Genomic DNA, 27,970 nt, shown 5'->3' on the forward strand with positions numbered 1-27,970 from the left:
CTGCATTTTTGTCATATTGCCATCAATTGTTGGCTTACAAAGGGAAAAAAAATCTTAGGATCATTCATTTGGTTTAGGTGCTGGTTGTCAGACAAGTTCTGCATGTTTATGTATTGTATTATATCTTTTGTTACCCCTCATGTTTTTGTGTGTGTGTGTGTGTGTGTGTCACAGCTGACCTGTCAGGCAGCTGGCTATCCCTATAAATAGGCATCTACTTATGAATAATGCATACTGTCAGATGATAATCCATGGGTACAGTTGTTCTTCATTTTAGTTTGGGGCCTAGCACTAATGTACAGTGTTTGATCTATTTAAAAGCATTTTTAATGTATATGTTGTATTTTTAAAATAATCATCAAGACAATATGATTCATATTTTCACGGGTTCTTTATGCTGCTAGAAAAGTTGTTTGTCTTGTTTATAAAGTAGGTTAATTCTGCCACCTCCTGTTCAACGAGAGAACTACAAACGAAGTTGTGCTGCATTAGATGTTGATCCAAAGGCAAAGTAAGACTAGTTATGAAATCAGTTTCGTTGATTCATTTGTTATTTTTCAAATCATTCAAAAGAAATTATAAAACAACTGATCTTAATTGTAATGCTCATGATTTTTCTTTAAATAATGAAATAAGTGTGGAAAATCTATAGAAACACATAACTTAACAAATGTCAAAATAAGTTCAACTCGTATGAAATTCAGATGTAGGTCATATAAACACATTTTACAAGTTCTGATAATTTATCGATAAATCTAGCGTCATTAATTGCGCAAGTTATTTAAATTGCATGGCTTTTAATGGCTTGGGTTGTGTATTCCCTAGTAGACATATATCTTGCTCTCCCATCCTCTGTCTTGCTAGTTTGACAATTTATTGCGTGCCTGTTCCTGTTCTTACGTACTTTGCGTAGTGACAGTTTTATATTTATTGTTGCAATTCCTCATCTATCCTATGGATGGCAGTAACACACGGAGAAGCGCAGAAACATTTCGATGAAGAAGAAAAGGAACCCAATGGAATTCGTCCTCAGTTTATTAGTCTGCTGTGTCTGTCTGCTAGCAAAACAACAGTTTTAGTCGTTAATATTCAAGTGTATGTACCTCATGAGTATCAGAGAATGTCTACCCGGGCTCTTCGAAGGCTTAAAGGGAAACAGCGAGGCCAGGAGGCGTTAGACTTGGGGGATCTAACTTTGGGTGACACCCCGGAGGAGCAGGCTGAGGCTGAAGAGGAGCAGTTGGACACGGCTAACGTTTCTCCTTCCAACAAGAAAAGTGACGGCCGAAAGGCAAAGAAAAGCAAGGCTCAGAAAAATTTCAGCAACATTTACGAGTTGGTAAGGTGACGGTGTAATCCACCAACTCATGCTTATCATGAATTTAGCATAAAGTTAGTGTCTTAATGGCAGCTGTTTACGGCTAGCTCTCTCTGGACTAGCCGTATGACATGATGCCCAGCTGGCTGTCGCTTTAGAAAATCGTCCAAATGTAGGCTCTGTCTATACCATCAGAACGAACACCGCCAGAAAAGGTCTGGTATTTGTTTTCAGCGCGTCACTATTCTTTTAAAACTTACCTTTAAAATGCCCTGTACGGCTGATTGCACATGGACCGACAATCGACAGCTGTCGGTGTGATTCCTCATCAACACGAACATAATCCTAGTGGGTTGGGAGTCGTACAGGCGCTGCCTTTTGTACTTACTTCTACTTATTGTGAGACCGTGTTTAATATAACTAACTGAAACCTACAGTGCTGTGAAAAAGTATCTGATCCCTTCCTGATTCCCCCCCTATTTGTCACACTAACATGTTTTTGGAAACTTTGGTTTAATTTTACTTGACAACCAGGCTTGATTACTGCCAGACCTGTTGAATCAATAAATCACTTAGATGAAACTGAACCTGTCAGACAAAGTGTAGTATGTAGGTTAAAAGATCTCAAAACTCAACACAGTGTGCTACCATCTAAAGAAACTAAAGAACAGATGAGAAACAAAGGTGGAAAGGTGTTACCAAGCCCTCTTAAGGCCACAGTGAGTGTCATTATTCATAGGTTAAGAAAACCTGCCACAGTGGTGAACTTGGAGTGGCTGGCCTACAAAAATCACTCCATCTGTAACTCATCCAGGAGGCCACAAAAGAGCCCAGAACATCATCTAAAGAACTGCGGGCATCACTTGCCTCAGTCTGAGATGCTTTGGCATGACCTTAAATAGGCCAGTAATGCTTGAAAACCCTGTGAATTATAACCACAGTTGAAGAATTATTCCATGGCAATGTGAAAGACTCATTCCCACTTTGCGGTTCTTGCTGCCATGGGTGGCACAACCAGTTATTAAATTTAGGGCTAATTACTTTTTCATAGGACAATAACTTGTCTTAACTTAAGGCCATGAAGGAAAAATATTTCTGTCACAGTGTCACCAGCATTAAAGGGTTTCTTTTGTTTGTTTGTTTTTAATTTTCAGCTCATTTCATATCAATACTGTTTACATAGATCAGTTTATTTAAATTCTCCATTGATCAGAATAGAACTAAAAATATGAACTCCTCCCACAATTTAAGTCACAATTCACCCACAAGCTGTGGTTAAAATGTCATCTTAATATACCTTCTCATCATGAACACAGACTTTCGTGTATTAGGTATTGTTTTGTGTTGGAGTTGTAGCTGTGCCGTGTTGTGACGGGATGCTTTCAGTGCCAATGTCCTATTTTTACCAGATCGGTAGTACAGACATCGAAGGAGAAAAAATTTCAGCTGATGAAGAGGCAGAGAAACCAAACAGAAACAAAACAAGCGACCCAGCAAAGAATGACAATAGAGACACCGATAAACTGGATCAAAAGCACGAGGAAGAGTCAGCCAAGGTAAAATGAAAACAAAGCAACAGTGATGCACTTCTGCAGTCTTCTAGGTCCGTGGAAATCTGATCTTATTGTGCATCTTCTCTTTAACAGCCCCCTGGAGACAGAGTTAAAAAGAAGAAGAAGAAGAAAAAGACAAAAGTGACATCAGAAGATGGACAGGTAACATATTTACTATATACACTATTTATTTAATTAATGCTTCAGAATCAGAAGCTAAACTCACAGTATGCATAACTTGATCCCCTCTTTTTGAACTGACTGTGTGTATGTGCTTTACATTCAGGAGGCTGCAGCAGATGATAACATTGATTTATTGCTGGAAAACTTGGAGCAGTCTAACGGTCTGAGTTTGCAAAATGACGATTCTGGAGTGTCAGACAGAAGACCTGTGCTACATGTGGAGCACAGGTGAGGACATGTTTGATCAAGACATCAAAAATGGCACAAAATGATCCTAATAACACACATTAGGATCATTTTTCATTAACCAAACCTGACCAGCAAGGTGGCAGAAGCATTTATCTTTCTATATATATTTGTACACAAAAATCAGTTTTTTTTAGCATACTGCATTAGTTAGAAAATAATAACAAAAAATTCATTCATTTTATAGCTTTAGGATTTTTTTTTAAACAGTGGACAGCTGAAATTCCTTGATTTAGTCAGTTTTAGGTTGGTTTGTTTAGTTTTTAGCCTCAAACATAATTTCTGTGATTCTGAAATGCTGCCATGTGGTGGCGCTTGGCTCACAGAAGAAAAACAAAACACAATAAGGCCATTAGTCGTTCGGATTGTACAACAGTTTATTAATACCAAAGTGCAAAAAGTTAAAATGGTTTAGAAAATGTTGCACAAGACAAATCACCAGTGTTGGTGGCAAAGCATCATTTGTTCCTTTCTGCATTAAAAGACTGTTACAGAACAAACACTTTTTTGTACCAGTAAGTCAGCTGGGTGGTTCCAAATAAATGTGCAAATTCTGCACTGTCAAATTATAATGTTAAGGTGATTAACAGCCACTGAGACATTTCCACTCAACTGTATTTTTCCTGTGGCTTTTGTGAGAACCTTATTTGCTGCTTTCAACTCGCAAAAATACAGTTAATCGTGTGAAACTCGTCTGTGCCCAAAGCAGTAAACAATTACACTGATGACCTGGTTTTATTTTGGCTCTGTACTCTGACTGATATAAAGTCAGCTTTGAAATCGGGTGTGCTTCTGGTACGACCACTTCTTAATCTCAACACTTATATGGTGTGTTTCTCATGGTCCTCAGTGAAATTGTCTGCTGTATGATATTGTTTTGAAATTGAACTTGGATTTAACTGGAATGCATTTCTTCTACCAGTTCAAAGTGAATTTCATTTTCATTTTGAATTTCTGTGGTAACTCAGGAATCTCAACTCTGAGACGGAGCTGAAGAGATATTTTGGGGCTCGAGCTGTTCTAGGGGATCAAAGGTAATAGCAAAACCTTTTTTTTTCTTTTTCTTTTTTTTTTTTTTTTTAAAGTAGTCAGTGCCACTTTTTTAAACAAGTAAATGAATTATATCATCTATAGTTTAAAATATAATCTTGCACTTTTTTTTGTTAGGCCTCGACAGAGAAACAGACAGTTTCACCGTAGCACTTGGATGACCAGTCCAAAGGACAGCTGGCCTCGCTTCAGCCGCCCAGGTATACTTTTATATATTAATTAATCATAAGGAATTTTATGTGGCGTGATTTGCTGATAATTTCAGTAATACTTTTAATGATGCTGATCAAAGGTTGACTTTGTGTGTCGCATGCTGCTGTTTGAAACTAAAACATGAAAAGTTTCGTGATTACCTAATGGTTATTTTGGGATACGATTCAAATGCCAAAACACCCACAAGAACACTACTGATGACACTCAGTGTATAGGCAGCTTTCTGTGTAAATAAATGTTTAGTTAGATTGGTGCACATGTGTTTTTCAGTTGTCCCAGGATGAGGACAGTTTTGCCTGTTAAGCTCTTATATGACACAGCAAAAGCAGAAGACACACAAAAGCACACATAGCTGTGATAAATTAGTTTCTACAGCAATTTATATCAATCAAAAGCTCCTGATCTATTCTCTTTTAACTATACATAATTCAAGCTGACAGGCACATAATGGTGTTAAGACCTTTTCATGCTACTTTATCTTGTAGTTTGAAGGAATTACATTTAGGGTAAAAGTTCTAAACTGTGCTAGTTATAATAGATATTTAGGTGTAACATGTAGTGAATGTTATTTGATACTCCCATCGTAAGACCACCTCATTGTGAACATATTGAAAGTTATCGTTGATGGGTTATTTAATTGTTCAATTTCGATTCTTACACTTTGTTTGAATCACATTTTTCTCATCTAACGTAAAAATCTTTTTTAATATATTAAAAACATTTTTTTCAATATTTATCAGTTGTTTATCAGAGTGACTTTAAATGTAACATGAGTTGTGCTTTTCTTTACGTGATGCTTTGTTCCTTCCTGCCTGACCTCTCCGCAGGAATCTCAATGACCTTACTGGAGACAAAGGACGGCGTTCATTACTTCACGTTTGAGCACAGTCGGGAATACCAACAAGTGCAGTTCAAGTTCCTGGATGCCGTGGAGTCCATGGACCCCAACAACATTGTGGTAAATGAACCGACGACTGTGTCAACCTAAATGTTGGCAACTAATTTTTACTTTAAAACATTTAAATCTACACTGAAAAACTCCAAATATTTTAATCATTTAATGAATAACGTGAAGCAAATGCAATGTAAAGATAAACTAGGTTCATGATGGATTTGAGTGTGGAAAACAAGAAGACTAAAGACGCCAATAAGGTGTGTGTGTGTGTGTGTGTGTGTGTGTGTGTGTGTGTGTGTGTGTGTGTGTGTGTGTGTGTGTGTGTGTGTGTGTGTGTGTGTGTGTGTCCTTTCTGATCCAGGCCCTGCTTCAGCTTAACCCCTACCACATCGATTCCTTGCTGCAACTTTCTGATGTCTGTCGCATACAAGAAGACCAGGAGATGGCTAGGGACCTTATTGGTGAGGATCATTGGATGCTCTGTGTCATGAAATACATTGTTTTGTTTTTTTTTGTTGTTGTTTTTTTTTTTAAATGATGATAGCTGGGGATCCACTCTGTTCAACCACAATCTGTTAAGAGCAAATGACGCATCTAGCTTCAAGGCAAACTAATGATCTGCAAGTACGATGGTGATTTATTCAGATATCTTTAGACTGTAATGAAATTTTGAATCTTAACTGGGTTGTGCTTCATTCACTTGTTTGACCTGCACCCACTCTGGCGTTCTGATCTCAGTGACTTAATACACAAACTCTTTCTGTTCTTGCTGTAGACACGAGGTTTTGGTACAGACATGAAATGCAGCCTGTCTTAAGGCATTATTCTGCCTTAAGACAAGCTTAAGTGCATGTCTGTTGTTCATCATCACTAAGAGGACCGAGCATATACTGTACTTTTTTTCAGTATTAACTGATTACTTAATTTGTTTTGGTATATGAATACCTTTAGAATTCAAGCTTTTAATGTTCCATTTCTTTCAGTATAATTACAATTTAAAAAATGTATTTTATCATCATTTGTAAAATGGAAAAAAAAAAATCTGAACTCTCGATCAATTAAAACCATTTAAAGCAAAAATGCTGGGCTTTCTAAACTATAGGTGATGATGATGTAACATGGTGCCAATTGAGGTTTTGTCATTTTCTTTTTTTTTTTTTTTTTTTAAACCGTGTTGCTGGTATTAAGTTGACTTTTTTTTCCCTGTTTTTTGTCTGTTCTAATCAACTAAATGTATTCACTTCCAATATCTGATGTTTTGTCTTTGTAATAATTTCAAGTAAAAATGCATTTTACCTCATTTCTAAACTGTCTTTCTCCACATTGATTTATATTTGTAGTTATTTCAGAGGTTAGGTAGTTCCTTGATATACTGTGAGTAAACAAACTAGCCACTGTTAACAAGTCAAAATTCATGCAAAGGACAATGATGGGTTTAATTTCACAGGCGCCATCCTATTTATGTCTCTGAAATAGTTTGTGTAGAAGACCACAGGGATACTTTGTCCTCTGCAGGGATAATTTGTCTGATTTACGTAGTAACACGGCGCCAGCCAAATGCAAGCTGAAGGCGTAAGAGACGCTGTTTTCACTGCTGGTACATGTTCGTGTACCAAAACTTTAAAGGTGGAATGATGCAGCCTTGTATACTTATTAATAGTCATTTCCTAAGTAAAACATGTATTTTTGTTTTTTCCAGAGCGAGCTTTGTATAGCTTTGAGTGTGCTTTTCATCCTTTATTCAGTCTGACGTCGGGCACCAGCAGACTGGATTATCTGAGACCAGAAAACAGGTTGGTTGTTCCCTTTTGTACTTTTTAAAAATGTTGTTACACATTGTACTTTTGTTAAACATCTTGTAGACTCTACAGTATAGTTTTCAACTTAAATTATATATTTATGAAGTGATTGAACTCAGCAATTCAGTAATTCAATCTCCCCTGTTTGCAGAGCATTTTATCTGGCTCTGTATAAGCACATGATGTTCCTGGAGAAGAGAGGATGCCCAAGGACAGCTTTGGAGTACTGCAAACTTATCCTGAGGTATAAAAAGAAAAGCTTAAAACGTGGGAAAGGATAAGCTACATAATTAGATATGAGGCATTTATGATAGCAATAATAATAAATCCTCACTCTTCCCCATTCAGACTCTTCCCCCTTCAAACAAACTTTAACTGATGTATAAAACATTATGTTCCAGATTTTTTTTTTTTAACAGCTAATTTACAGTGCTGTGAAAAGTCTTTGACCTTTCCATAACATTATGGACTCTTGTGAAAAACCGAGTGCACCCAATGATTCTATGACTTTGTTTAGTTGCATGTTTTCTGTGACTTTATCGCCTTTCACATTTTGGCCTCTTGTCTGTATAAAATTGCTTTAGTTCAGTGATATTTGTGAGGAATTATTTATGCACACCTCTCTTAAAGACCCGCTATAGCATTTCAAGTCTGGGTGAGGTCCGGCTGGGCCATCTCAACATGTTGATTCTTTTCTTTTCAGCATTTAGTTATAGATTTGCTGCTGGGTATGGGATGATTGTCCTGTTGTGGATGACCACATTTCAGTCACACTTAAATTTTCAAACAGATGGCCTCACATTTGACTCTAAAATACTTTTCTGTAGAGGTTTTTTGTGACATCATAAACACAGTGATTGAGAACTCTCAATCACATGGTACACATGGTCATATTGGACATGGTACAACCACTGCTCACGGGGCAAAAATGTGTTTTGTCCAACTGATTTGTGAGAGGTTTGCAGAGGTTCTTTGCAAGATGCCAACTTCTGTACAAACACTCACCACGCAGTAGTCGGTGTGCTCCATGCAAACTACTGACAATCAAGTCAATCTGCTAGTGACCTGTTGCTAAGAGGTTTTTGCTGCAGGATTAAATAACTTTTGTTACCAATTTCATCCGGTAACTGCCAGCAACCACTTGGAAAACAGTCAGGGAATACATTTCCTTTGCAACCAGTGGTTGCCAGATGGATGTTGTCCAGTGTCTGAGGTCTTATTCACTTTGAACATCACAGTAACTGTAAGGTGGCCAGATTCTGTGACTGCAAAACTAAGCCTAAATCATCACCTCCAGCTGTGCTTTACAGTTGTTATGAGATGTTTGTGCTCATATGCTATTTGGTTTTCACCAAATGTGGTGCTGTGCATTCGAGTCAAACATCTCCACTTTGGTCTCATCTGTCCAAAGGACATTGCACTAGACTTTTGAAACATTGTTCAGATGCAACTGTGCAAACCTAAGGCATACTGGCATGTTCTTTTCAGAGAGAAAAAGCCTTGTCTTAACAACGCTTCCAAATAAACCATCTTTGTTCAGGCTTTCTTTTCACTGTCATTAGCTTTGACATTTAATATTTTTTGCAGTTTCCCTGAGCATTGCACAGTCTAACCTTGGGGTGTATTTACTGGGACGTCTAGTCCTAGGAAGATCGTGGCATTTTGTAACGCACTTGAATGGTCCAAACGTTTAAACGGTCAAAACTGCTTTTCTCGAGGTGCTCGTGATGATCAGTTAATCAGCTGCATTTGATTAGCAACACCTGGCTGCTAGTTACCTTCTTAATTGCTGAGGAATTAATGGGCTGATTGGACATGTGAGCAATAACGATGAAAGAACACGATCTGTTTCTACTCAAAGAGAGAGGATGCACATTTAGACGCTTTCACTGTCCCATTACATGAAAAGTATTACATAAATGACTTTCTAGATAAACAAGAGGAACCTTTATTCTCTTTATAAAGTAAACACTAAACAGGCAAATTTGTTGAGGCACCTTTTTTATGTGCACTGATGTGGTGAGACTGTCTGCTGATAACGATCCGAGATGGACTCGGAATTATTTATAAGGTAAAAAACAACTGAACATGTGTTTCAGACCATTCATTCAGGTCATGTATTGAGATTCGGGCTAATATCATGACCCGTCTTTTACAAATAATAGAATTAAACTTTTATGGAGACATAATTTAAAAACAGTCCATGTGTTTATATCATTATCTCTTATGTTAAGAAATCACTTACCAAAAAGCTTTTCACGAAGTGTTCCTGTGGGGACACTGCTGCCATAAGCTTCAGCTTTGCAGACTATTCATATAGTTGTCAATATTTTTTGTGATTTTCATCAAATTCTGGCTTCCTGATTTAATGTTCCGGCCTGAAGAGCAGCAGTGTGGTAATAAAAAGCACTGGCCCTTTATCACCGGCAGATATTAAGTCACTGTTTGCTTTAACAGAATCTTTAGCACGTTCAGCTACACATACATTATATGAGATGATTAAAGAAGATAAGTAATAATCTCATCTGCTATGATGTTTAACACACAAACTTTATTTGTCGTTATAATCACAGTTGTTGTTAAAGAATTTATTTTTTTGCCCTTAGGTTGATTTTAAGCTATTGTAAAAAGAGACTTGTGTGCATAGATTAATACCTCCCTCCTGGTTACTTCAGTTGGTTTTCTGCCTGAGGGTCAAAATTTACTGAGGAAACAAACAGCAAAGCAGTGGTGTTTTGGAGCTGTCTGGTTTCGACCCTCTTCATTAATGCCGTCTTTACTAAATATCCCTAAATGCCATAACCAACAGTGGCTGTAATGTCTGAAACACCGTAAGCAGCCCAGATCATCGTGGTGTGATAGTTTTATTTGTACTTAGTCTAAGACACATCTTTGTCATGGTTGTTTTATATTCATTTTTTTTCTTCCCCATTTGAATTAGTTTGGACCCGGACTCTGACCCTCTTTGCATGCTGCTGCTCATTGATTTCTTGGCACTTCGATCCAGAGAGTACCAATCCGTCCTTCAGTTATATCAGGACTGGGAGGTAAAGTGTGCACTTACGTTCTGTGTGCGTGCCGGAGTTAGTGTGCCACTGTTAAATTTTCAGTCTGTGACAGGAATTGTTTGTTTTTGCTTTTCAGGAGCACAGAAATCTGTCTCAGCTACCAAACTTTGCATTCTCCACTGCCCTTTGTCATTTTCATCTAAGTCAGCAGGAAAATATGGACCCTGAAGAAAGTCACAAACAAAGGCACAAAGCCGACCAGCTGCTGCAGATTGCCCTCATCATGTTCCCTGCAGGTTAGACCCTCAGCAATGAACTGAATCAAATGGTTGCCCTTTATTTAGCTCTTCATATTCTAAGGCAGTAGTTCCCAAACTACCGTACGCGTACCCTCGGGGGTACGCAAGTGGCTGTAGGGGGTACGCGTGGGTTGGGGTTGGAGTGGGGATCAAAAGTTTTAAAAGCCGAAATTTGCGCTAATGCAGTTTTTTTTGCCTGTCAAATACATGACTATATACCACCCTCTGGTGTTCAGCAAAAAAATAGCTCTGACAAAATACATGGGCGTGATTTGCCCAAATGACTGACACCTAACAGTTGAAGTTGCCTCCAAGCATTCAGTGCAGCGCGAAAATGGACAAGTGGTTAACAAGAAAAAAAGGCCCTACCACAGAGACACCGGCCACAACAACCAATAAGCTCATATCTGAAGATGCATTTTCCAGTGACCGCACAGGTGATTGTTCAACAACAATGTGTTCGTCAGATTTGGATGCTAGCAGTGCTAGCAGGGATGTATCTGTGGTTACTAGCCAAGTGGCTAGCATAGCTGGAGCCAGCCATGTGGAAAGTGATGAAGTGTCTGATGCGGAGCGTCAAAGTGGGAGAAAGCATGACAGCACGGACTGTAACACAACCTCATCAAAGAAGCGCAAATATGATGACAATTATATTTCGCTGGGGTTTACGTGTATAAATATTGGTGGATTTCCCCGGCCACAGTGTGTTATTTGTGCAAAAGTATTGTCTCAGAACTCAATGAAACCTTCACTTTTGCGCAGACATTTAGAGACAAATCATCCCCATTTGAAAAATAAACCAAGGGAATATTTTGAGCGACAGCTAAAATCACTTTCAACAAGTAAAACCTGCATTCAGGTGCCAGATCTTATGAATAAAAACAGACTACAAGCATCTTACATGGTCAGTTACAGAGTGGCTAAAAACAACAAACCCCACACTATTGTGGAGGACCTCATTCTCCCTGCTGCTTTAGATATGGTAGGGACAATGTTGGGGGAAAAGGCAAAAAAGACGATACAGTCCATTCCATCATCAAACAATACTGTCTTACGGCGCATCAATGCAATGTCAGAAAATGTTTTACAGCAGCTACTTCTGCGCATACGCCACAGTGAATGTTATGCAATACAGCTAGATGAGTCCACGGATGTGGCTGGCCTGGCGCATCTTCTCGTATATGTGCGCTACATTCATGAAGGAACCATCAAGGAGGACATGCTGTTCTGTAAACCGCTGGAACAAAGGACAACTGCCGCAGATATTTTTCAAAAGCTGGACACATTCATGAACACACATGGACTCGTGTGGGACAGATGTGTTGGCATCTGTACTGATGGCGCACGGGCCATGACTGGGAGACACGGAGGTGTGGTTTCGCGTGTGCAAGCAGTCGCGCCAGATGCCTCCTGGGTACACTGCAGCATCCACCGAGAGGCTCTTGCTGCAAAGGGAATACCTGTCCGTTTGAAACATGTTTTGGACACGAGTGTAAAAATGGTTAACTTTGTGAAAGCCAGGCCGCTGAACTCCCGCTTATTTGCTGCGTTGTGCAATGAGATGGGCAGCGAGCATGAGACATTATTACTCCACACAGAGGTTCGCTGGCTATCTAGAGGGAAAGTGCTGACCCGTTTCTTTGAGTTGAGGGATGAACTTAAAGTTTTCTTCAGTAACCATCCCTTTGAGCTGTCTGAACATTTGCATGATGAAGAGTACCTTACCTGCCTGGCTTATCTGTGTGATATATTTTCTCGTCTGAACGAGCTCAATCTCGGATTACAAGGCGTTTCTGCAACTATATTCAATGTTCAAGATAAAGTTGAGGCCATGATAAAGAAGTTAAACCTTTGGAAGAACTGCTTGGATACAAACAACACTGAAGTCTTTCCTGTGCTGCATGATTTTCTGTGCTCTAATGATCTCACACTATCTAAAAGTGTAAAGCGCGAATGTAACGTGCACCTTGAGGAGCTGGCGGTGCAGTTACGCCGATACTTCCCAGAGACGGACGGCTCAAATGATTGGATACGTCACCCGTTCACCGCCGTGCCTACTTCGTTATCACCGTCTGACCAGGAGAGCCTAATTGAAATCGCCACAGATGGATCTCTAAAAGTTGAACACGCTCAAAAGAACCTGGCGGATTTCTGGATAGGGCTGCGCACTGAACAGCCCGCGCTGGCTAAGCGCGCTGTCAAGACTCTGATGCCTTTCGCCACCACATACTTATGCGAAAAGGGATTTTCTGCTTTAACAAACATGAAAACAAAATACAGAGCAAGACTTTGTGTGGAAAACGATTTAAGACTCAGCCTTTCCCAAATTGAGCCAAACATTGAAGAGCTGTGTGCCTCTGCTCAAGCACATCCATCACATTAAATAAAGTTCTGTTTAATGAAAGTTCATGGCCTTTATGCTCTCGACAAAAAAGTGAATTCTAATAAATCCTTTGATACACTGCTAGTATTAAGTAGTAAAGTTTGTTATTAAAACTCTGTCATTACTAAAAAATATTGATAAATTCATTTGGTGGTGAGAAATAATCGACTGTGCAGTATTTATCTTTATGCATGCGATATTGCAATGTATTTATAGACACTAAGAGTCGTTCGTAGTAGGGGGTATGCGGCTGAGGGTGACATGTCTCAAGGGGTACGTGGCTGGAAAAAGTTTGGGAAGCACTGTTCTAAGGCATACTCTAAAGAATTTTAATAACTTCCAGGACTGTTACCATTCACCTTTTGAAAAGTGTAACTTTGTAATTCCCTGCCCTTTAACGTGTTCCCTTCTCCCCACTATAGTCTTGATGCCTTTACTGGATCTGTGTACTGTGCAGCCAGATGCCGCAGTCACCTCCCATAGCTTCTTTGGTCCAAATAGTCAGATAAGGTAACGTATACTCTCTTTATTTTCCAAACTATTGCACAATGCAGGATTTTAAAAACAATTGAAACATTTTTTTCTTCCATCTTTGTACCCTCATGTTAAAGCTCTTTGCACTTGTTCCATCTTTAGGCAGCTGCCAGCTCTGGCTGAACTGACAGGTCTGTATGTGGGGAGAACTTGCACTCTGTGGAGGGAGGCTGCAGTAATGCTTTGGCTGGAAGAGATGGTGAAAGAAGTGCTGCGACGAGTTGATGCCAAAGACCCTGTAGTGGAGGACTGCCAAAACAAGTCAGCTTTTTTTTTTTTTTTTTTTTTTTTTTCCTTGTTCTTTTGTTTTTTTTAAACATTGGAGGCATTTGTTGATGACAAAGAGAGGCAAAATTAACTGTGGGCTGGGTCTTACCTCTGCACTTAGTATTCCTTTAATTAAAAGTACATGCCTCTCAAAACCTTCCCCTTCATGTCTTTCTAATAGGAGAAAGCAGAGGTACCAAAGTGCACCAAGGAACATCCATCGCCATGTCCTACTCTCTGAGATCAAAGAAGCCACCTCAACTCTGCCTCTGGTAAGAAACAATCACCATCTGCACCTCAGCGTCTTCTATTCTGAGAACTGCACACAGCAAATTGCAAGTGAAGTGTAAATGTTTTGTATTTTATTTTTTTGTTTTTTTCCTCAAATGTTCTTGGTTACGTTATCTTGATTAGGGTGCTGAACAGTCTGAGGCACCACCCTGATAGCAGAAAGCATACTCCAACCATTGCTAGTGACACATCTCAGTGTCTTCAGTTCACTCTCCAAATCTCTAACTGTAAATCACAGAATAATTGATCTCAGTGTCATTGTGGGGAAATGATTCCCTGTGAACAAGCACACAGTCACAGTGCAAAGAAAACATAATCTCTGGCAGAACCAGATTATGGTGTGTGGTTAGTGGAAAGCAGTTAGAGCAAAGGAGACCTGTGAGAAGCAATAGCTGTTTTACAAACTATTAAATTGTCTAATAAATTTTAATTTAAAGGTTTGTACCAAATGTAGTTTCTTCAAAATCACATGATTACAGCTGTATTTCATACTCTAACAGAAGTCTGCTGTTCTCCAGCTCGCCCAGTTCATCGCCTGTAGATTTAAAACTATAAAAAGACAAACTACACTGCTCAAAAAAAAGTTTTATTTCTGAGCAGTGGACTTTGTGGACAACTTAAGTTTTTTTTGTTTCTTTTTTTCTCAAATTACTGAAGAAAGAGGCCAGACTGCTTAAAATCCATCCATCATTTTGCACACAGGCATTTGATAACTAGCTTTTCTGTTCTATATTCATGTATTTTTGGGGGGATTTGTTTCACCACCAGGAGGTGACCACTCAGCCTGTGATGGGGTTTGATCCTTTGCCTCCACTCGACTCAGTGATATCATATACACGACCAGAAAGGTAATTGTGGATCCTTATACTTTTTTTTTTTTTTTTTGTCTCAATTTTCATTTTAACTTCATGACTTGTTTATTTTTGGGTCTGCATATAGGCCGCGTGTTGGTGCATCCAATGAGAGTACACTCTCACTGTTTTTCCGGTCATTGCTGCCAAACTTTAACATTCAGGTGAGTCAGTCAACATCAGTATTTTTCTAGGGTCAATGTCTATTTTAGATTTTATATTGATTAACGCTTGTCAGGAAGCTTTTAAATGCACTCATAACAATTTGTTTTTAACTTGAGTTTTGCTTCCCCTCTGTTTTGTGCTGCGTTTGCCACACAGACATGCAGCAGAGTCTTTTTCACAAGCACACAGACACATGCACATAGCAAAACAGGAGGAAGAGAGAGTAACTAGTTTCTTTGCAAACTGTTAAATTAAGCTATCTTACAATAAAACAACACAGATATATCGATTGTAGGTCTGTATTATCTCATTTTCTGATGCACTTTCATTTTTAAGGTGTGCAGTGGTATAGCATTGATTGTGCATGTTGGTTGTGTCAGAAATGAGGGGTAAATGCTGACGTGAAGCTATTGACGATGAAGTTGGGGGAACATTTTGAAAACTAGCCAGTGGAAAAGGATGGATGGATGACATTCAGTTATACTGTAGATGTCCCTCCTCACTCTCAAGAGCATACGCTACTGCTATAGCTTCTCTAAACAGCTGCATAGGCTTAGAATACCATGAAATACAAATAAAGAACCCATAGTGTGTGCATGTGGTAACACCATGTGACTAAGCTATAAGCCCCTGACACAAAACTCACACAAGTTTAAAAGAAACAAATAAGCGCAGTTAGTGAATGAATCATTATGAACTGGTGAACTCAGAGGGCTGTAAAGTGATTTAATTATGTTCTCCTTGGTTCTCTGATTTCTTGCAACGATGTCTGTTGAGTTTACATAAAACATCACTAAAGGAGCTACAAAGCTTTGAATGAGAGTTTACCTGGTAGCTGTTGAAAGGATACAGTTGTGGTATACCAGTGGTCAGAAATACCATTATTACTTTAGTATTACTTTAACACAAAATCAGTGTTGAACCAGGACCACTGCTATGAGTCACACTATGCAGCATAAAGGCCGTTTCACATCGGACACGGCATGCTCTGTGCTCACCGCTAACTTAAGAGCGAAGGATCCAGAATTTGTTGCACTGGCTGCTGAGCTCTGCTTGTATATTGTTTTTTTTAGCGGCCGCTCTAGGTGTACTAGATGCACCTGATCTTTGTCGTTTCAAAACGTGTATCTCTCTGACTTTATCTCCTCTACGAGAGTTTGTGTTGTATTAAGTTCAAATGTTTAATAAAAACGTATCTCTCGTTCATAACAAGGAAAGCTTTGTAACTGTCCCAACTAGTGAAGAGTGTGTCATTTCCACAACACTGCTTTTCCTCCGAGGTCAACAGCGCCTTTGAAAACGCCCTGCTTGTCCCTGTGTAAGCACGTCAACCTGTAAGAAAAGGTTTACTTGGACACACACCAATGTTTTCTTTCATGGTGTGGCAATAAGAGACATGAAAGGGCATTTATCCTTCAAGGACCTGCAGTTCAAAAAAAGCACCCCTCCGACAGCCAAACCCATCTGTTCTCTGATTGGATAGTTAAATTTGTGATTGACATGACATTGACCAATCAGCTGAAAGGAAGAAAAATAGGGTCAAAATCCATACTTGTAAGTTGAAACCTGAGTGCAGAGTTTCAACTTACAAATTCTCCTTACACATAAAAATCTTTTTTACGCACACAAATTCTTTTTACGCATACAAAACTGAAGTACAAAATATTTATGACCACAATTTGAGCCCATATTTTTGCCTGAGAGATGGGACTTGAAGAACTGAAAAATCGGGATTAAAAATGAAATACAATAAACAATTATTTTCAAAGTTATGATAAATTAATTTGGTGTCAGATAACAGAATTTAAAAAATGTCTGGCTCTCACCTCCTGACAAGAGCAAATGTTGTTAACCTCTACTCTGTGCAGGTACTTTGTAATTATGCAAAAGAAATTAAAATTAGACACATAATAAATCAAGATTTTTATTCTTCCGTAATAAAGTTTAATAAAGTGACTCTCTCTTTCACCTTCCTAAACGGTCCGTGGGTCTGACACGTTCTGATGACAGTCATACCTCCTCCAAAGCAAACTCCAGTCTAGTGTTCGCCCTCAACACCCTGAATGATGCATTTCAAGTAAAGTTGTGTTTTGGGGGGGGGGGGTTTCGGTTTGGTTTGGTTTTATGATTAAAGCAGACACGCACAGATACACCCATTTAATAGCAGCACCCTGCAGGGCTGAGCTGGTAAACGATCTGGGAAAACATTTTAACACACATCCGTGACTGATGGAAGATTTCCTCTTAAGACTCATGGTCACCCTAAGGCAGACCTTCCCAAAGTGTGGGGCCCGCCCCCTAAGGGGGGCGCAGAGCCATGGCAGAGGAGGCGCGGTATGAAAAGGGGGGAAAAAAAACAAAAGGCTTAGACACTGCTAGCACGGGCGCCTACAGAAACGAAGAGCAGGAGATGAAGCATCGCTGAATATGTTTCCAAACCAACTTCATTCTAAGCCAAAGACTAGAAAATATGGTGAAGAATATCTTCCCTTTGGTTTCACCTGCACAAGTGCTGAGGTAGGTCTCCCCTGCTTAATTGGTTTTCCCTTTGTCGGGAGCAGCGCTGGGCTCTTCAAATCAGGGACAAACAGTATCCCACATTTTTGATTTTTAGTTCACAAACACTTGTTATAATGACTCACTACTCCTGACATTTTGGAGATTCTAGCTCTTTATACAGTAAAGTTACAGCGGGATACAAATAATATCAGGCTGATCCTGCCACAATTTGTCCCCCGGTTCAAATCACGGACAAACAGTATCCCACAGTTGTTTATGTTTTTAAACCCATTTTGCACAGAGGCATTTTTTGATTTGATTGCAATGTTGAATATTATTACAAAGGGGAAAAAAAACAACTACAAGTAAAATAATTACAGTGATGCCTCTGCTTTTCTAAATAGAGGGACAGTAACTGCGTATATATGTAAGCTGTAAAACCTGAAGATGGTCAGATTAACAGTATTTTGTCTATCTGCTATTCTGCAATTAATCTCATGTAAACAATAACGTGGTGCACAGCCTGACGTGAAAAGGGGCACATACCTTTGACGTTGCGTGACGAACTCTGTATTCCTCGTCCACACGTAAACGCCAAAAAGGAGTTTTAAAAAAATCTCAGTTTTCGGTGATTCCAAACGCCGTTTACGTGTGGACGAAACAGCTGCGTTTTCAAAAATACCCAGTTTATTTTCTTACTACCTGTAATTTATTGCAGATTACTTGTATTTGCTTAATTGCTTACTAAATGTTTGAGGTGTGAAATAAACCGCAATTGAGCAAAATATGGGTGTGTGTGGTTGGAGGATGTGCGCGTGCACGTGCGGGGGGGCGCGCCAACATTTTTCTTGTAAAACAAAGGGGGGGTCTAGCAAAACTGAAAAATATCAAAGAAAGCATATGACCTTATTACAGTTAATTCTGTCGACCATTTCCAAGTTCAAGAAAACGAAATTCATGAAGTGCAAAGTTGACTCGATGTCTCTGCTTTCTCTTTGCTAATAAGGAAGTTCAGTGCTTGGATTTCTTCATTAATTTACATTTTGTTCATCTTGAATGACACCCGTATTTGTAAAATCAGGGTTCTTCTGTTCATCTGTTAATGTGTGAACACTAAACCATTTTCATCCCGTCTCACATAAACCAGCTTAAAGCTCGCTGAGTTTATGTTTATGTAGTTTGTATAGTGTAGTGTGGCTCACAATGCTCATGCAGATATTACAGATTTTTAGTTAACCATGTTTGAGAAATTTGAGGATGTGGATCTATTTTTTTTTTTTTTTAAGATATATTTGATTAATAGGAAGTTGTTTAGTTAATTGGATTAATTTAAATGTCAAAACGTGGAAGCTTCATTACATAAACTGTTCAGTTTCATCATGATTTACTAACTATCTTTCGTTCTAATTGATGTCAGCAGCCCATTCTTCAGAAACAAGATGTAAGCAAATAGTGAGGTGAATGAGCAGGGAGGCTGATTTTTGTCTCGATATTTTCTTACGTCTTGTTTTGTCAGAATGATCTGCATTTCAGCTCAGAGACTGTGTGAAAGAGAACCAATGTATAAAGATTACACAGTCCATACATTTTTATGCTGGGGTAGACAGTGAGACGTGGAACAATGTTTTGTTTTGTTTTTTACTAGTTGCATTCAGACCAGCAAAAGTATCAACTGTCGTTCTCCCTGCAGTAACTCTCTAGGTCTCCTTTTTTTTTTTTTTTTTTTTTACACAGTGTTGCAGCATTTCAACCTAGCATCTTACCTTTAATACCTTTTAACTAGAAAAGGCTTTACAAGCGTTGATCATTGCAGTCGGACAGCTAAAACAACATTGCTAAAATACAGCTTTTCACTGATCTGTGCTGGCCATAATTAACATGGACCAACACTGATTTCTTAGCAGAATTTTACAAGATGCCGTTGTTGAAGGGATAAAAAATGAAGAGTGGTTTATATAGCAGTAAATATACATTCTCACAGCATCAGTTTCTGTGATGTTTCTGACAAGGAAAATGTGCTGAAGAGAGGATGATTTCATCTACTTGGCACAAGCGATATAAAAAGAATGTACTGCTTTTCACAAAACCTGCTGATAATTAAAAAAAAAACTCGCTTGTATGATTCTGCATAAAAGAGGCATTCAAAGGCTTTTTGGTAAACAAGTTCATAACATGTGGCAGTTTAAATGGTGTACTTTTACTCTGCAAATATATCAGAGTGTGGATTTTAAGTAAAGCCCTTGCATTTAAAGTTGTTTTTTTTTGTTTGTTTTTTTTTTTTTTACTTTATATGCCGTTAAGAGGAAGGGAAAAAATTGCAAACATGCTTTCTGTGTGAAAATGGTATATGAATGCATGGAAAGCAGGACCTATACTGAACCCATTTTGACCTTGTTTGGTTGTTTTCTGCAAATAAGACTAAATTGAAAGATTCCTTTAACTGTTAATTTATCTAATGTGTGAAAGTGATTATTGCAAAGACACCACATCCACTTCATGGCTTAAAGCACTTCTCTCGTGCTACACTGAGCATGACATGTGTCTGGTTTATGTCCAGTTTTCCAATGACTGGCCTGCTGAGCATGAATGTCTTCATTGGTCTTACAGGCTCCTGCCAGCATGCAGCACACACCAATCTCTGCCACTTTAAGATACAGTAAATGTATGGCAAACACTCACACAGTCAACTGTACATGCTTACTGTTAACGGATATGCCCGAGGCATGTTTCCATCAGGACAGTTCCAACTCTGTTATCCACTTATGGAGAGGAAGAGATACAATATGGATAAAGGAAATATAGTTAAGAGTTTAATATTTAAAGAACAACGTGGCCGTAAATTAGAATTACATTTCTGAAAACAACCTAAAGTTGTGTTTGATAACATGAACCCTAGATTATTCTGCTATATCCAACATAGATGCCGTATATTTATTTGGACACCATCAGTACAGTTAAAGTAATGTCTTGCAATGGTTAACCATTTCCGAGAACAAGTTAAATTATTAGGACATTGTAGCGGAGCACTTTGGGTAACTCAGGAGATGGCTCAGGTCATCTACTAATTGGGATGTTGATGGTTCAATTCCTGGCTGTTCCAGCCAAATATCCTTGGGAAAGATAACCTGATGCATCCACTGGAGTATGAATGTGTTTGAATGTTAGATAGAAAGAACTTGAATAGAAAAAAGCACTTGAGTGAATGGGCGTGATCGAGGTACTTTGTATAAAGGGCTTTGAGTCCTCTGGTAGAGTAGAAAAGCACTATATAAGAACCTCACTAGAAGTTTGTAGACTGAATAATCTCTCCTTCATTCTCAAGGATCCACCGAGGCAGGAAGATGACATGGAAGTGGCTCGAGCTGGTCAGGAGCTGAACCAGGAAGTAAATCGCCTAATGGTGGCAATGAGGGACATGCTGGCAAATATCCGGTTTCAGGAGCCACCAAGAGAGGACAACCCCTACAGAGATGATGATGAATGGGACTGAAAGAGGAGATAGAGGTGGACTAAGTGATGGATGAAGAGGAATAAAACTGAAAAAAAAAAAGCGATGTTAATAATTACAAGGAAAATAAGTTGGACAGCTGGATATTATTTTGTTGTCATAATTTCAGAATAGTAGGCTGATTTTAAAAAACAAACACAAATACTACTGGGGTAATGTAGATGGATGTGAACCTGGCACACTTTGTTCCAAGCTCAGAAAGCAGATTGTTAGTTGGACCTGTCGTGTTGCCAAGGTTAAGTGTATTATTTATAATTATTAGTTCCATAATCAGTTTCCAAGCATTGTCAGTTCAGCAGCACTAACGGATAATAAGTCCTGCTTTTCTTCCTCTGGTTTCTGGCTTTCTGAGAGTTTTTCATTTTCTCTCATAAACACCTGCAGTGGAAGCTTTACGAAGCTAGAGTGAGATTCATGTAGTCTCATTCTGAGTGCAAGTTCTAAAGCAAACTGCTGCTTATCTGCACTTTAATACATATACACAGAATCATAAAATTTTTATTCTCATTGATTTGATCACTCCCAATAAAAACAAACTGAAAAATCCTTTGAAGTTTTCTTGAAGGCTAAAATGATTACTTTTTTTTTTTAAACTTGAATATTTTAATGCGTAGCTAGTAAAGCATTTTAAATTGATCAGTTCTGTTTTTCTAAAAAGGAAACTGCCTTTTCAGGCAGTTAGTCATGCCATCCATTTAGGTCTTATTTATAATTTGAACTGAATTATAGTTGATGCACATCCAGGCATTCGTATGTGCAATTCTTTTATTTTTGCAGGGATTCTGTAGCCATAATAATCTTACTGTGAGACTTCTATGATTTTTCGGCTGAATAATTAAGAAGTTCCAAAATATAACGGGGGCCACATGAAAAAATGTAAAGTGTTTTGACTCTTGGTAATAAATTTAATCAAACTGAGTCATTTCTGATGACAAACAGTACCACACAAACCTCAGCAAGATGCTGCTCGGCCTGATGACACACTTCTGTTGTGACCTGTTGCAAAAAGCATGAAAAGGTCTTCCACGTACACACCTGACATCATTTTAAGCATCCTTAAACATGATAAACTAGATTTGTTTTGTCTTTCTGGTCTTCGTGGTATTTTCTACTCACTGTCTTAATCATCTTGGCTACTGTTTTTGGTTTGTTTAAATTCTGCTGCTTTCTTTCTCTAATATTCTTATTACCTCTCAGACTTCGGCACAGATTCTCACATTTCAGTTTCAGTTTCAGTTTACTTGCACTTATTGACAACGCAGCTATGGCAGATGTTTTCATTTTTATCTCTTAAACTGGTAATTAAATGAACTCTTTTCTGTGTACACTCAGATTCTCATGGCCTCACTTGATTATGCTCATTCCATGCACACTAAATCTGAAGCAGTAACTATGCTTCTGTTATCATCAGTGATATTTATCGTTTTTAACTTGTGCTTATTATTTTTTTTTAACACTCTCCAACTGTTGCCCTTTCTTCTCAGTGTCCTTTCATGTTATCCATGGGAGACGATTCACCCCATTTATGCTTTACAGTCACTGTTCAAACATTTTTTTTTTCAATACAAACACAAATGACGAGCTAGCCTGAGGTCTGTTACTCTCAGTCAAAGGACAAAATCATTGCGAGATGCTGTACACGCTTGAAACATACCTGCTTACTTTGTGTTCCAATGAGCCGCAAGGATGTGGGTGACTGTGCTAGATGGTCAAATGAGGTCATTGTTCCTAATTCACTTGGAGCTATGGGTGTTGTTGTGAAAACTTTTCATGTGATCATTCTGCTGTATTGAAAGCGCTTTCAGATTAGCGGCTCAGAGGCTGCTTGATGGGACTGCAGTATTACCACTGGTGCTGTGGGTTAAACGTAACCAGTTGCCATAACATAATTTAACAAAAACACCTAGAGCAAATTGAAATTCCTGAAAAAAATCAATGCAGAGTTGCAACAAATTTTTCTTTTCTTCGATAAAATATTTGTGCAACTTACTTGATTTCAGAATTGTTTTTTCGTAGTCACACGACTACGTGTGACCCCTGATATTTTTGTCATGGTATAAATTAAATGACACGGCAAATCCTCAAATTTCAGAAGCTGGACAGAAGCCGGTCTGCTACTTTTTTAGTGACGTGTTTGCCTGCATGACTTGTCACTTTTGATAATACAAATGAATTTGAAACCACATAAACATGCTCAAGAAGTTGAAGTTGAAATTATTAAATTTGATTTAACAAATTGTGTGGATATGTATCAAAGTTACTGTGCCGTTAGCTTGAGAAGCAAGTTTAACCACAAACAGCACGTTTGGCTCTATGAACACAAAGATTTTCACTTGCACATTTGTCTTAAAGCTATTTAAGACTTATTTTTAATGGAAATCATTTTTAAGCACAGGTAGATGTGTGGATTTTGTCCTGGATTACTTAAGCCTTAGATTTCATATTTAATGTTTTCACAATATGTACCTGGTCAGACTGACCCAGGCCAAGAATTGCCTCACAGTGTCTACACCAAATCTAGAATTATGCATCTGTTTAGATTTTTTTTTAATAGCATAATTGTCATTTGTAGATTATTGTCCTAAATTAATGTTTAGGTTGAAGTTTTCCAACCGTTTTTTGTTTCAGAGAAAGATCTTTACTATCACACAATTTCCTTTGTTGTTAAGACATCATTAAAGAGTTTTCATAACTTACCATCCATAATTATTTAAAGATGATTTAACAAAAATAAAATTTAAAAAAATATTGCAAAGCAGTGAAGGGGAGCCTTGCATGTGTGGCAGTTGCACATGTGTTTCCCACACTCACTGAATTAGCAGCTCAGGTGAATTTTATGACACCCCAAGCCCTCATTTGGTCACAGTTAAATCAGAACAAATGGATTCTGACTGTTTTTAGATTATTTAGTTACATTGCAGGTGCTTGTGCTTGCAGGAGCAGATGCTGTGTCTATGTTTAGGGACCAACTTTGTTCCCTACTTGCACCTACTTCCTCCGTCTGCAGGAACCTGGGCAAATATGATTTGAGCACAGTGTTAAGATCCCTCTTGACCCCTCTCTTTATTACTGTCTCAAAAAAAATACACACAGACATGGCGTGTGCATCTTTATATGTGCAGTTGTTTTTAAAATGAGAATATCTAAGAACAAAACAGGAGGCTAACTACGAGTAAAGATTTAAATCTGCTTTCCAGAAAGTATAATGCAAGTTTTCAGAGCTTTTTCTTTTTTAGTTTTCAGAAATTATATTTTGGACACCAAGACTCTGATTAGAATAATATTAGCGTAAGTGAAGCATTTTCTTAAAGCAGAAAGAAAAGTGTTAAAAAAAAAAACCAGATCGAACTATTACTGAATTCAATCCATCACCGTTCAGCTCTCTCCCAAGAAAACTTGGCACAACTTTCGCAGACAGGACCGCAGCGCAGCTGACGCTTGTGAGGAGGAGCCGCTTGAAGTCATTCAGGACGCAGCATCACTGTGAGAAATAATCCGGCATCTCTCTCTCTCTCTCTCTCTCTCTCTCTCTCTCTCTCTCTCTCTCTCTCTCTCTCTCTCTCGTTTCCAGTATACTATAGACAGTGTTCATTGCCACTGTGCTGGTCAGAACAATGTGGATCGGCTGCTCTGTTTGAGGAAAAAACGTGAACTCGGAGTGCAAGATTGCAGTGGAGAAGGAAAGATTACAGATGCCCATCTCGGAGCAGCTGGTTGGATGGGGCGAAAAATAATAATAAAAACTCAATAGGCTATAATAAAAATAAAAGGATTACTCGAGTCAAGAAACTCACTTTTCCCCGGGACCAACGCGGTAGCTCGCCGATGATTTTTCAGGCTATTTAATGGTTGAAATAAATATAAATACATATACTTGAACTTTTTGCGTGGAGTTTGATGATCCTGGACGGTTGAGGCTTCCATGGGTTTAACAAACAGTTCGGATGAGTTGCTTGAATCCCCAACCTGCTCAGAAGCAAGCTGTAACTGCGACAGCTGATGTAGAAGCATCCTCTAAGCTCCAGAGACAGCTGATGAAGGTTCCTTACCCAGTTTAAATCTGTGCTGCAGCAGCCTAAAACCCACACGGAGCACCTGAAAAGCTAAAAGCTTGCAGTTACCTAATAGAAGGCAGACATGGAAATGACCAACGGGTCCCTGCAGTATCCCTCCATACTTCACACGGACTTCGGACCGCTAAATGACCTTCTGGAGGAGAACGAAACGAACTCAACCGCAGGAGAGCGAAACTGGCTGAACTGCGTTCAGATCCGGGTCCCTCAGGAGCTCTTCTTGGCACTGGGACTCATCAGTCTGGTGGAAAACATCTTGGTCATCATGGCGATTATTAAAAATCGAAACCTCCACTCGCCCATGTACTACTTTATCTGCTGCCTGGCCGTGTCTGACATGCTTGTCAGTGTCAGCAACGTGGTGGAGACCATATTCATGCTTCTCAATGACCACGGCCTCCTGGATGTGAACCCCGGCATGCTTCGCCACCTGGACAACGTCATCGACGTGATGATCTGCAGCTCCGTGGTGTCCTCTCTCTCCTTTCTGTGCACCATCGCTGCCGATCGCTATATCACCATCTTTTACGCGCTGAGGTATCACAGCATCATGACCCCTCATCGCGCCATCATCATCATCGTGGTGGTGTGGCTGGCCAGCATCACCTCCAGCATCCTCTTCATCGTATATCACACCGACAACGCCGTCATCGTGTGCCTCGTCACTTTCTTCTGCACTACTCTGGTATTCAACGCCGTGTTATACCTGCACATGTTTGTCCTGGCGCACGTGCATTCTCGGCGCATCGTGGCTTTCCACAAAAACAGGCGCCAGTCCACAAGTATGAAAGGAGCCATAACCCTCACTATCCTGCTCGGGGTCTTTATTTTATGCTGGGGCCCTTTCTTTCTACACCTTATCCTCATCCTCGCCTGTCCCACCAGCCCCTTCTGCAACTGTTTCTTTCGAAACTTTAACCTTTTCCTCATCCTCATCATCTGTAACTCCCTCATCGACCCGCTTATATACGCGTACCGGAGCCAGGAGCTGCGTAAAACCTTGCAGGAGATGGTCCTGTGTTCGTTTTGCTTCGGCGTGTGATATCATGGACATTCCTGAACAAAACCGAGCGCAACACAACATTCTTCCTCTGTCTTCAACATGTCCGAAGATAGAATTAGACACAACTGATATATGTTTAAACATGCAAATGTTGCCCGTGCGCGAGTGCACATGGCAGCTGAAGACTGTCACACTGCAAAAATTTGATAAATAGAACTGGCTTCCGTTTTAGCTGTAAATTTATTTATTATTGCGTTACGCTTTTTTTTTTGTTCTTCACTGGGAAGCTTGTGGATAATCTCGTAAATCAGTCAACAGTTTCACAACACTACTTATTGGATCTGGTCTTAGTGGTTTTTTTTCTTTCTTCTGTAAACATGTTTGATTTTTTTTGTCTAAAAATGCCTCTTATGGTGGTCAAAATATGCTGCCTTAATTCTTTTTTAAAAAGGCGTTCAATTATTATAATTTCTTGAAAATAAAAAAGGAAGTTTACTTTCATTTTTAAAATGGCCAACAACAAAAGGTCGCTACCTTACATCTCTATCCCTTTTAAGATTATTTATTATTATTTCTGAATCAATATCTTAATTACATTTTTCTTTTAATGAATGATGTGCGTTGCAAGAATTAAAAAAATAGAAGCAGCGAATAATCTCTTAGTTACTGCAGCTCAAATGCAGATTATTTTATATATAGACTGTCTTTGGGAAAATGTTCAAGCATGGTGCAAACGGAGCAGGGGACGGATGAAACACAGCTTAATTGGAGGGGCGATCAGACTAAACCTTAAAATGACACTGTGTGACAAACTCCAAAATTACTGTTGCAAAAATAAACGCCAAATATCCCAGTGACTTAAAAAAAAGAAAAGAAAAAAAGGGGACAAAAATCACATGAACATGCTTGGTGGTAGGCCCGAGGCTCATGGCATGAGAGGGTTTATGAAAGAAGAAAGAAGCCATGTCAAAGCTATATTTCTGGAAGTTTGTGGGTTCTCTGAAATGCGCAAATAAGGGACAGTTTGGGCTGAAGTTTTTGTTATGTAGGACAGTCTAGGAAGGAACGGACTAAAGATCCATGATTAAAAAGACAGCATACAGGTTACACCAAGTCCAGCTAATGTAATTAATTAACTTCATTGCATAAATTAATTATTAACATTAATAGTTTTAGTTGATGCATATATTCCATGGTGTTCTTTATTTATCCCACATAAGTGCTGGTAACAGGCCTGCATTTTGCACTCTTATCATTTTCTGTGGAAAAGATGAAATTCATCCATCTTAATTTAAACTCTGAAAAGTTTTAAATCCCCACATGATGGTGGGAAGAAAGGTTTCTGGGTTATCAAGCTGTCTGCCAACAGATAAATAAAGAAACCATGATAGCAACAATGCAATGTGTAATGTGAAGTTGTGCTCTGTGTAATGTTTTTGTTGTTGTTGTTTTTTAAAGATTAATTTTAGAACCCATTTTTTTCTTTTTTTTGTACACTTTGTTTTTTGTATACTTGATTTATTAGACTAGCTTTATTAGGATTGTTTTCAGAGTGCTAGCTCGATATAGAACTGATAATATACAACATTGTCATGTATAAGTCTTTAAGAAAACCTCTGTTAAAGATAATGACAGTCAGAGCTTCAGTATACAGCCACAAATAAACACAATTCCATACATAGTATAAAATGAAAATGTATAAATGTGGGTGTTTAACAAAAAAGAAAAAAAGAACAACTGTGTGCATCCAGGTCAACTTAAAATTGAGTAAAACAGGACTATGTTGTTCTGCATGTCATATGTATATGTATGTTAGTGGAATTGTTTACCTG

At 38.8% G+C, this 27,970-nt stretch overlaps 2 protein-coding genes across 2 annotated transcripts; both read left to right on the plus strand.

The window, feature by feature from the left end:
• The first annotated feature begins 987 nt into the window (after positions 1 to 987).
• On the plus strand, positions 988 to 23,759 carry tcf25 (TCF25 ribosome quality control complex subunit). Its single transcript, XM_080884065.1, has 18 exons — positions 988 to 1,339; positions 2,728 to 2,874; positions 2,965 to 3,033; positions 3,158 to 3,282; positions 4,269 to 4,334; positions 4,468 to 4,550; positions 5,391 to 5,521; positions 5,820 to 5,919; positions 7,158 to 7,251; positions 7,409 to 7,501; positions 10,199 to 10,304; positions 10,402 to 10,561; positions 13,370 to 13,457; positions 13,584 to 13,742; positions 13,930 to 14,020; positions 14,808 to 14,887; positions 14,979 to 15,054; positions 20,877 to 23,759. The coding sequence occupies exons 1-18, from the start codon at positions 1,121 to 1,123 to the stop codon at positions 21,042 to 21,044; spliced, it is 2,055 nt and encodes a 684-aa protein (XP_080740191.1). The 5' UTR covers positions 988 to 1,120; the 3' UTR covers positions 21,045 to 23,759.
• An 825-nt stretch (positions 23,760 to 24,584) lies between these two features.
• Positions 24,585 to 27,823, plus strand: mc1r (melanocortin 1 receptor). Its single transcript, XM_080884066.1, has one exon. The coding sequence runs from the start codon at positions 25,200 to 25,202 to the stop codon at positions 26,175 to 26,177; it is 978 nt and encodes a 325-aa protein (XP_080740192.1). The 5' UTR covers positions 24,585 to 25,199; the 3' UTR covers positions 26,178 to 27,823.
• Positions 27,824 to 27,970: the final 147 nt, after the last annotated feature.

This window comes from Rhamphochromis sp. 'chilingali', assembly GCF_963969265.1.
Source record: "Rhamphochromis sp. 'chilingali' genome assembly, chromosome: 6".
Taxonomy (NCBI): Eukaryota; Metazoa; Chordata; class Actinopteri; order Cichliformes; family Cichlidae; genus Rhamphochromis; species Rhamphochromis sp. 'chilingali'.

What these genes read in the sequence shown, in the direction of transcription:
- tcf25 (XM_080884065.1), top strand. Translation starts at nt 1,121, where the DNA reads ATGTCTACCCGGGCTCTTCGAAGGCTTAAAGGGAAACAGCGAGGCCAG. An exon ending in TCAGCAACATTTACGAGTTG is followed by an intron (nt 1,340 to 2,727) that starts GTAAGGTGACGG and finishes TATTTTTACCAG; the next exon opens with ATCGGTAGTACAGACATCGA. An exon ending in GATGGCTAGGGACCTTATTG is followed by an intron (nt 5,920 to 7,157) that starts GTGAGGATCATT and finishes TGTTTTTTCCAG; the next exon opens with AGCGAGCTTTGTATAGCTTT.
- mc1r (XM_080884066.1), top strand. Translation starts at nt 25,200, where the DNA reads ATGGAAATGACCAACGGGTCCCTGCAGTATCCCTCCATACTTCACACG.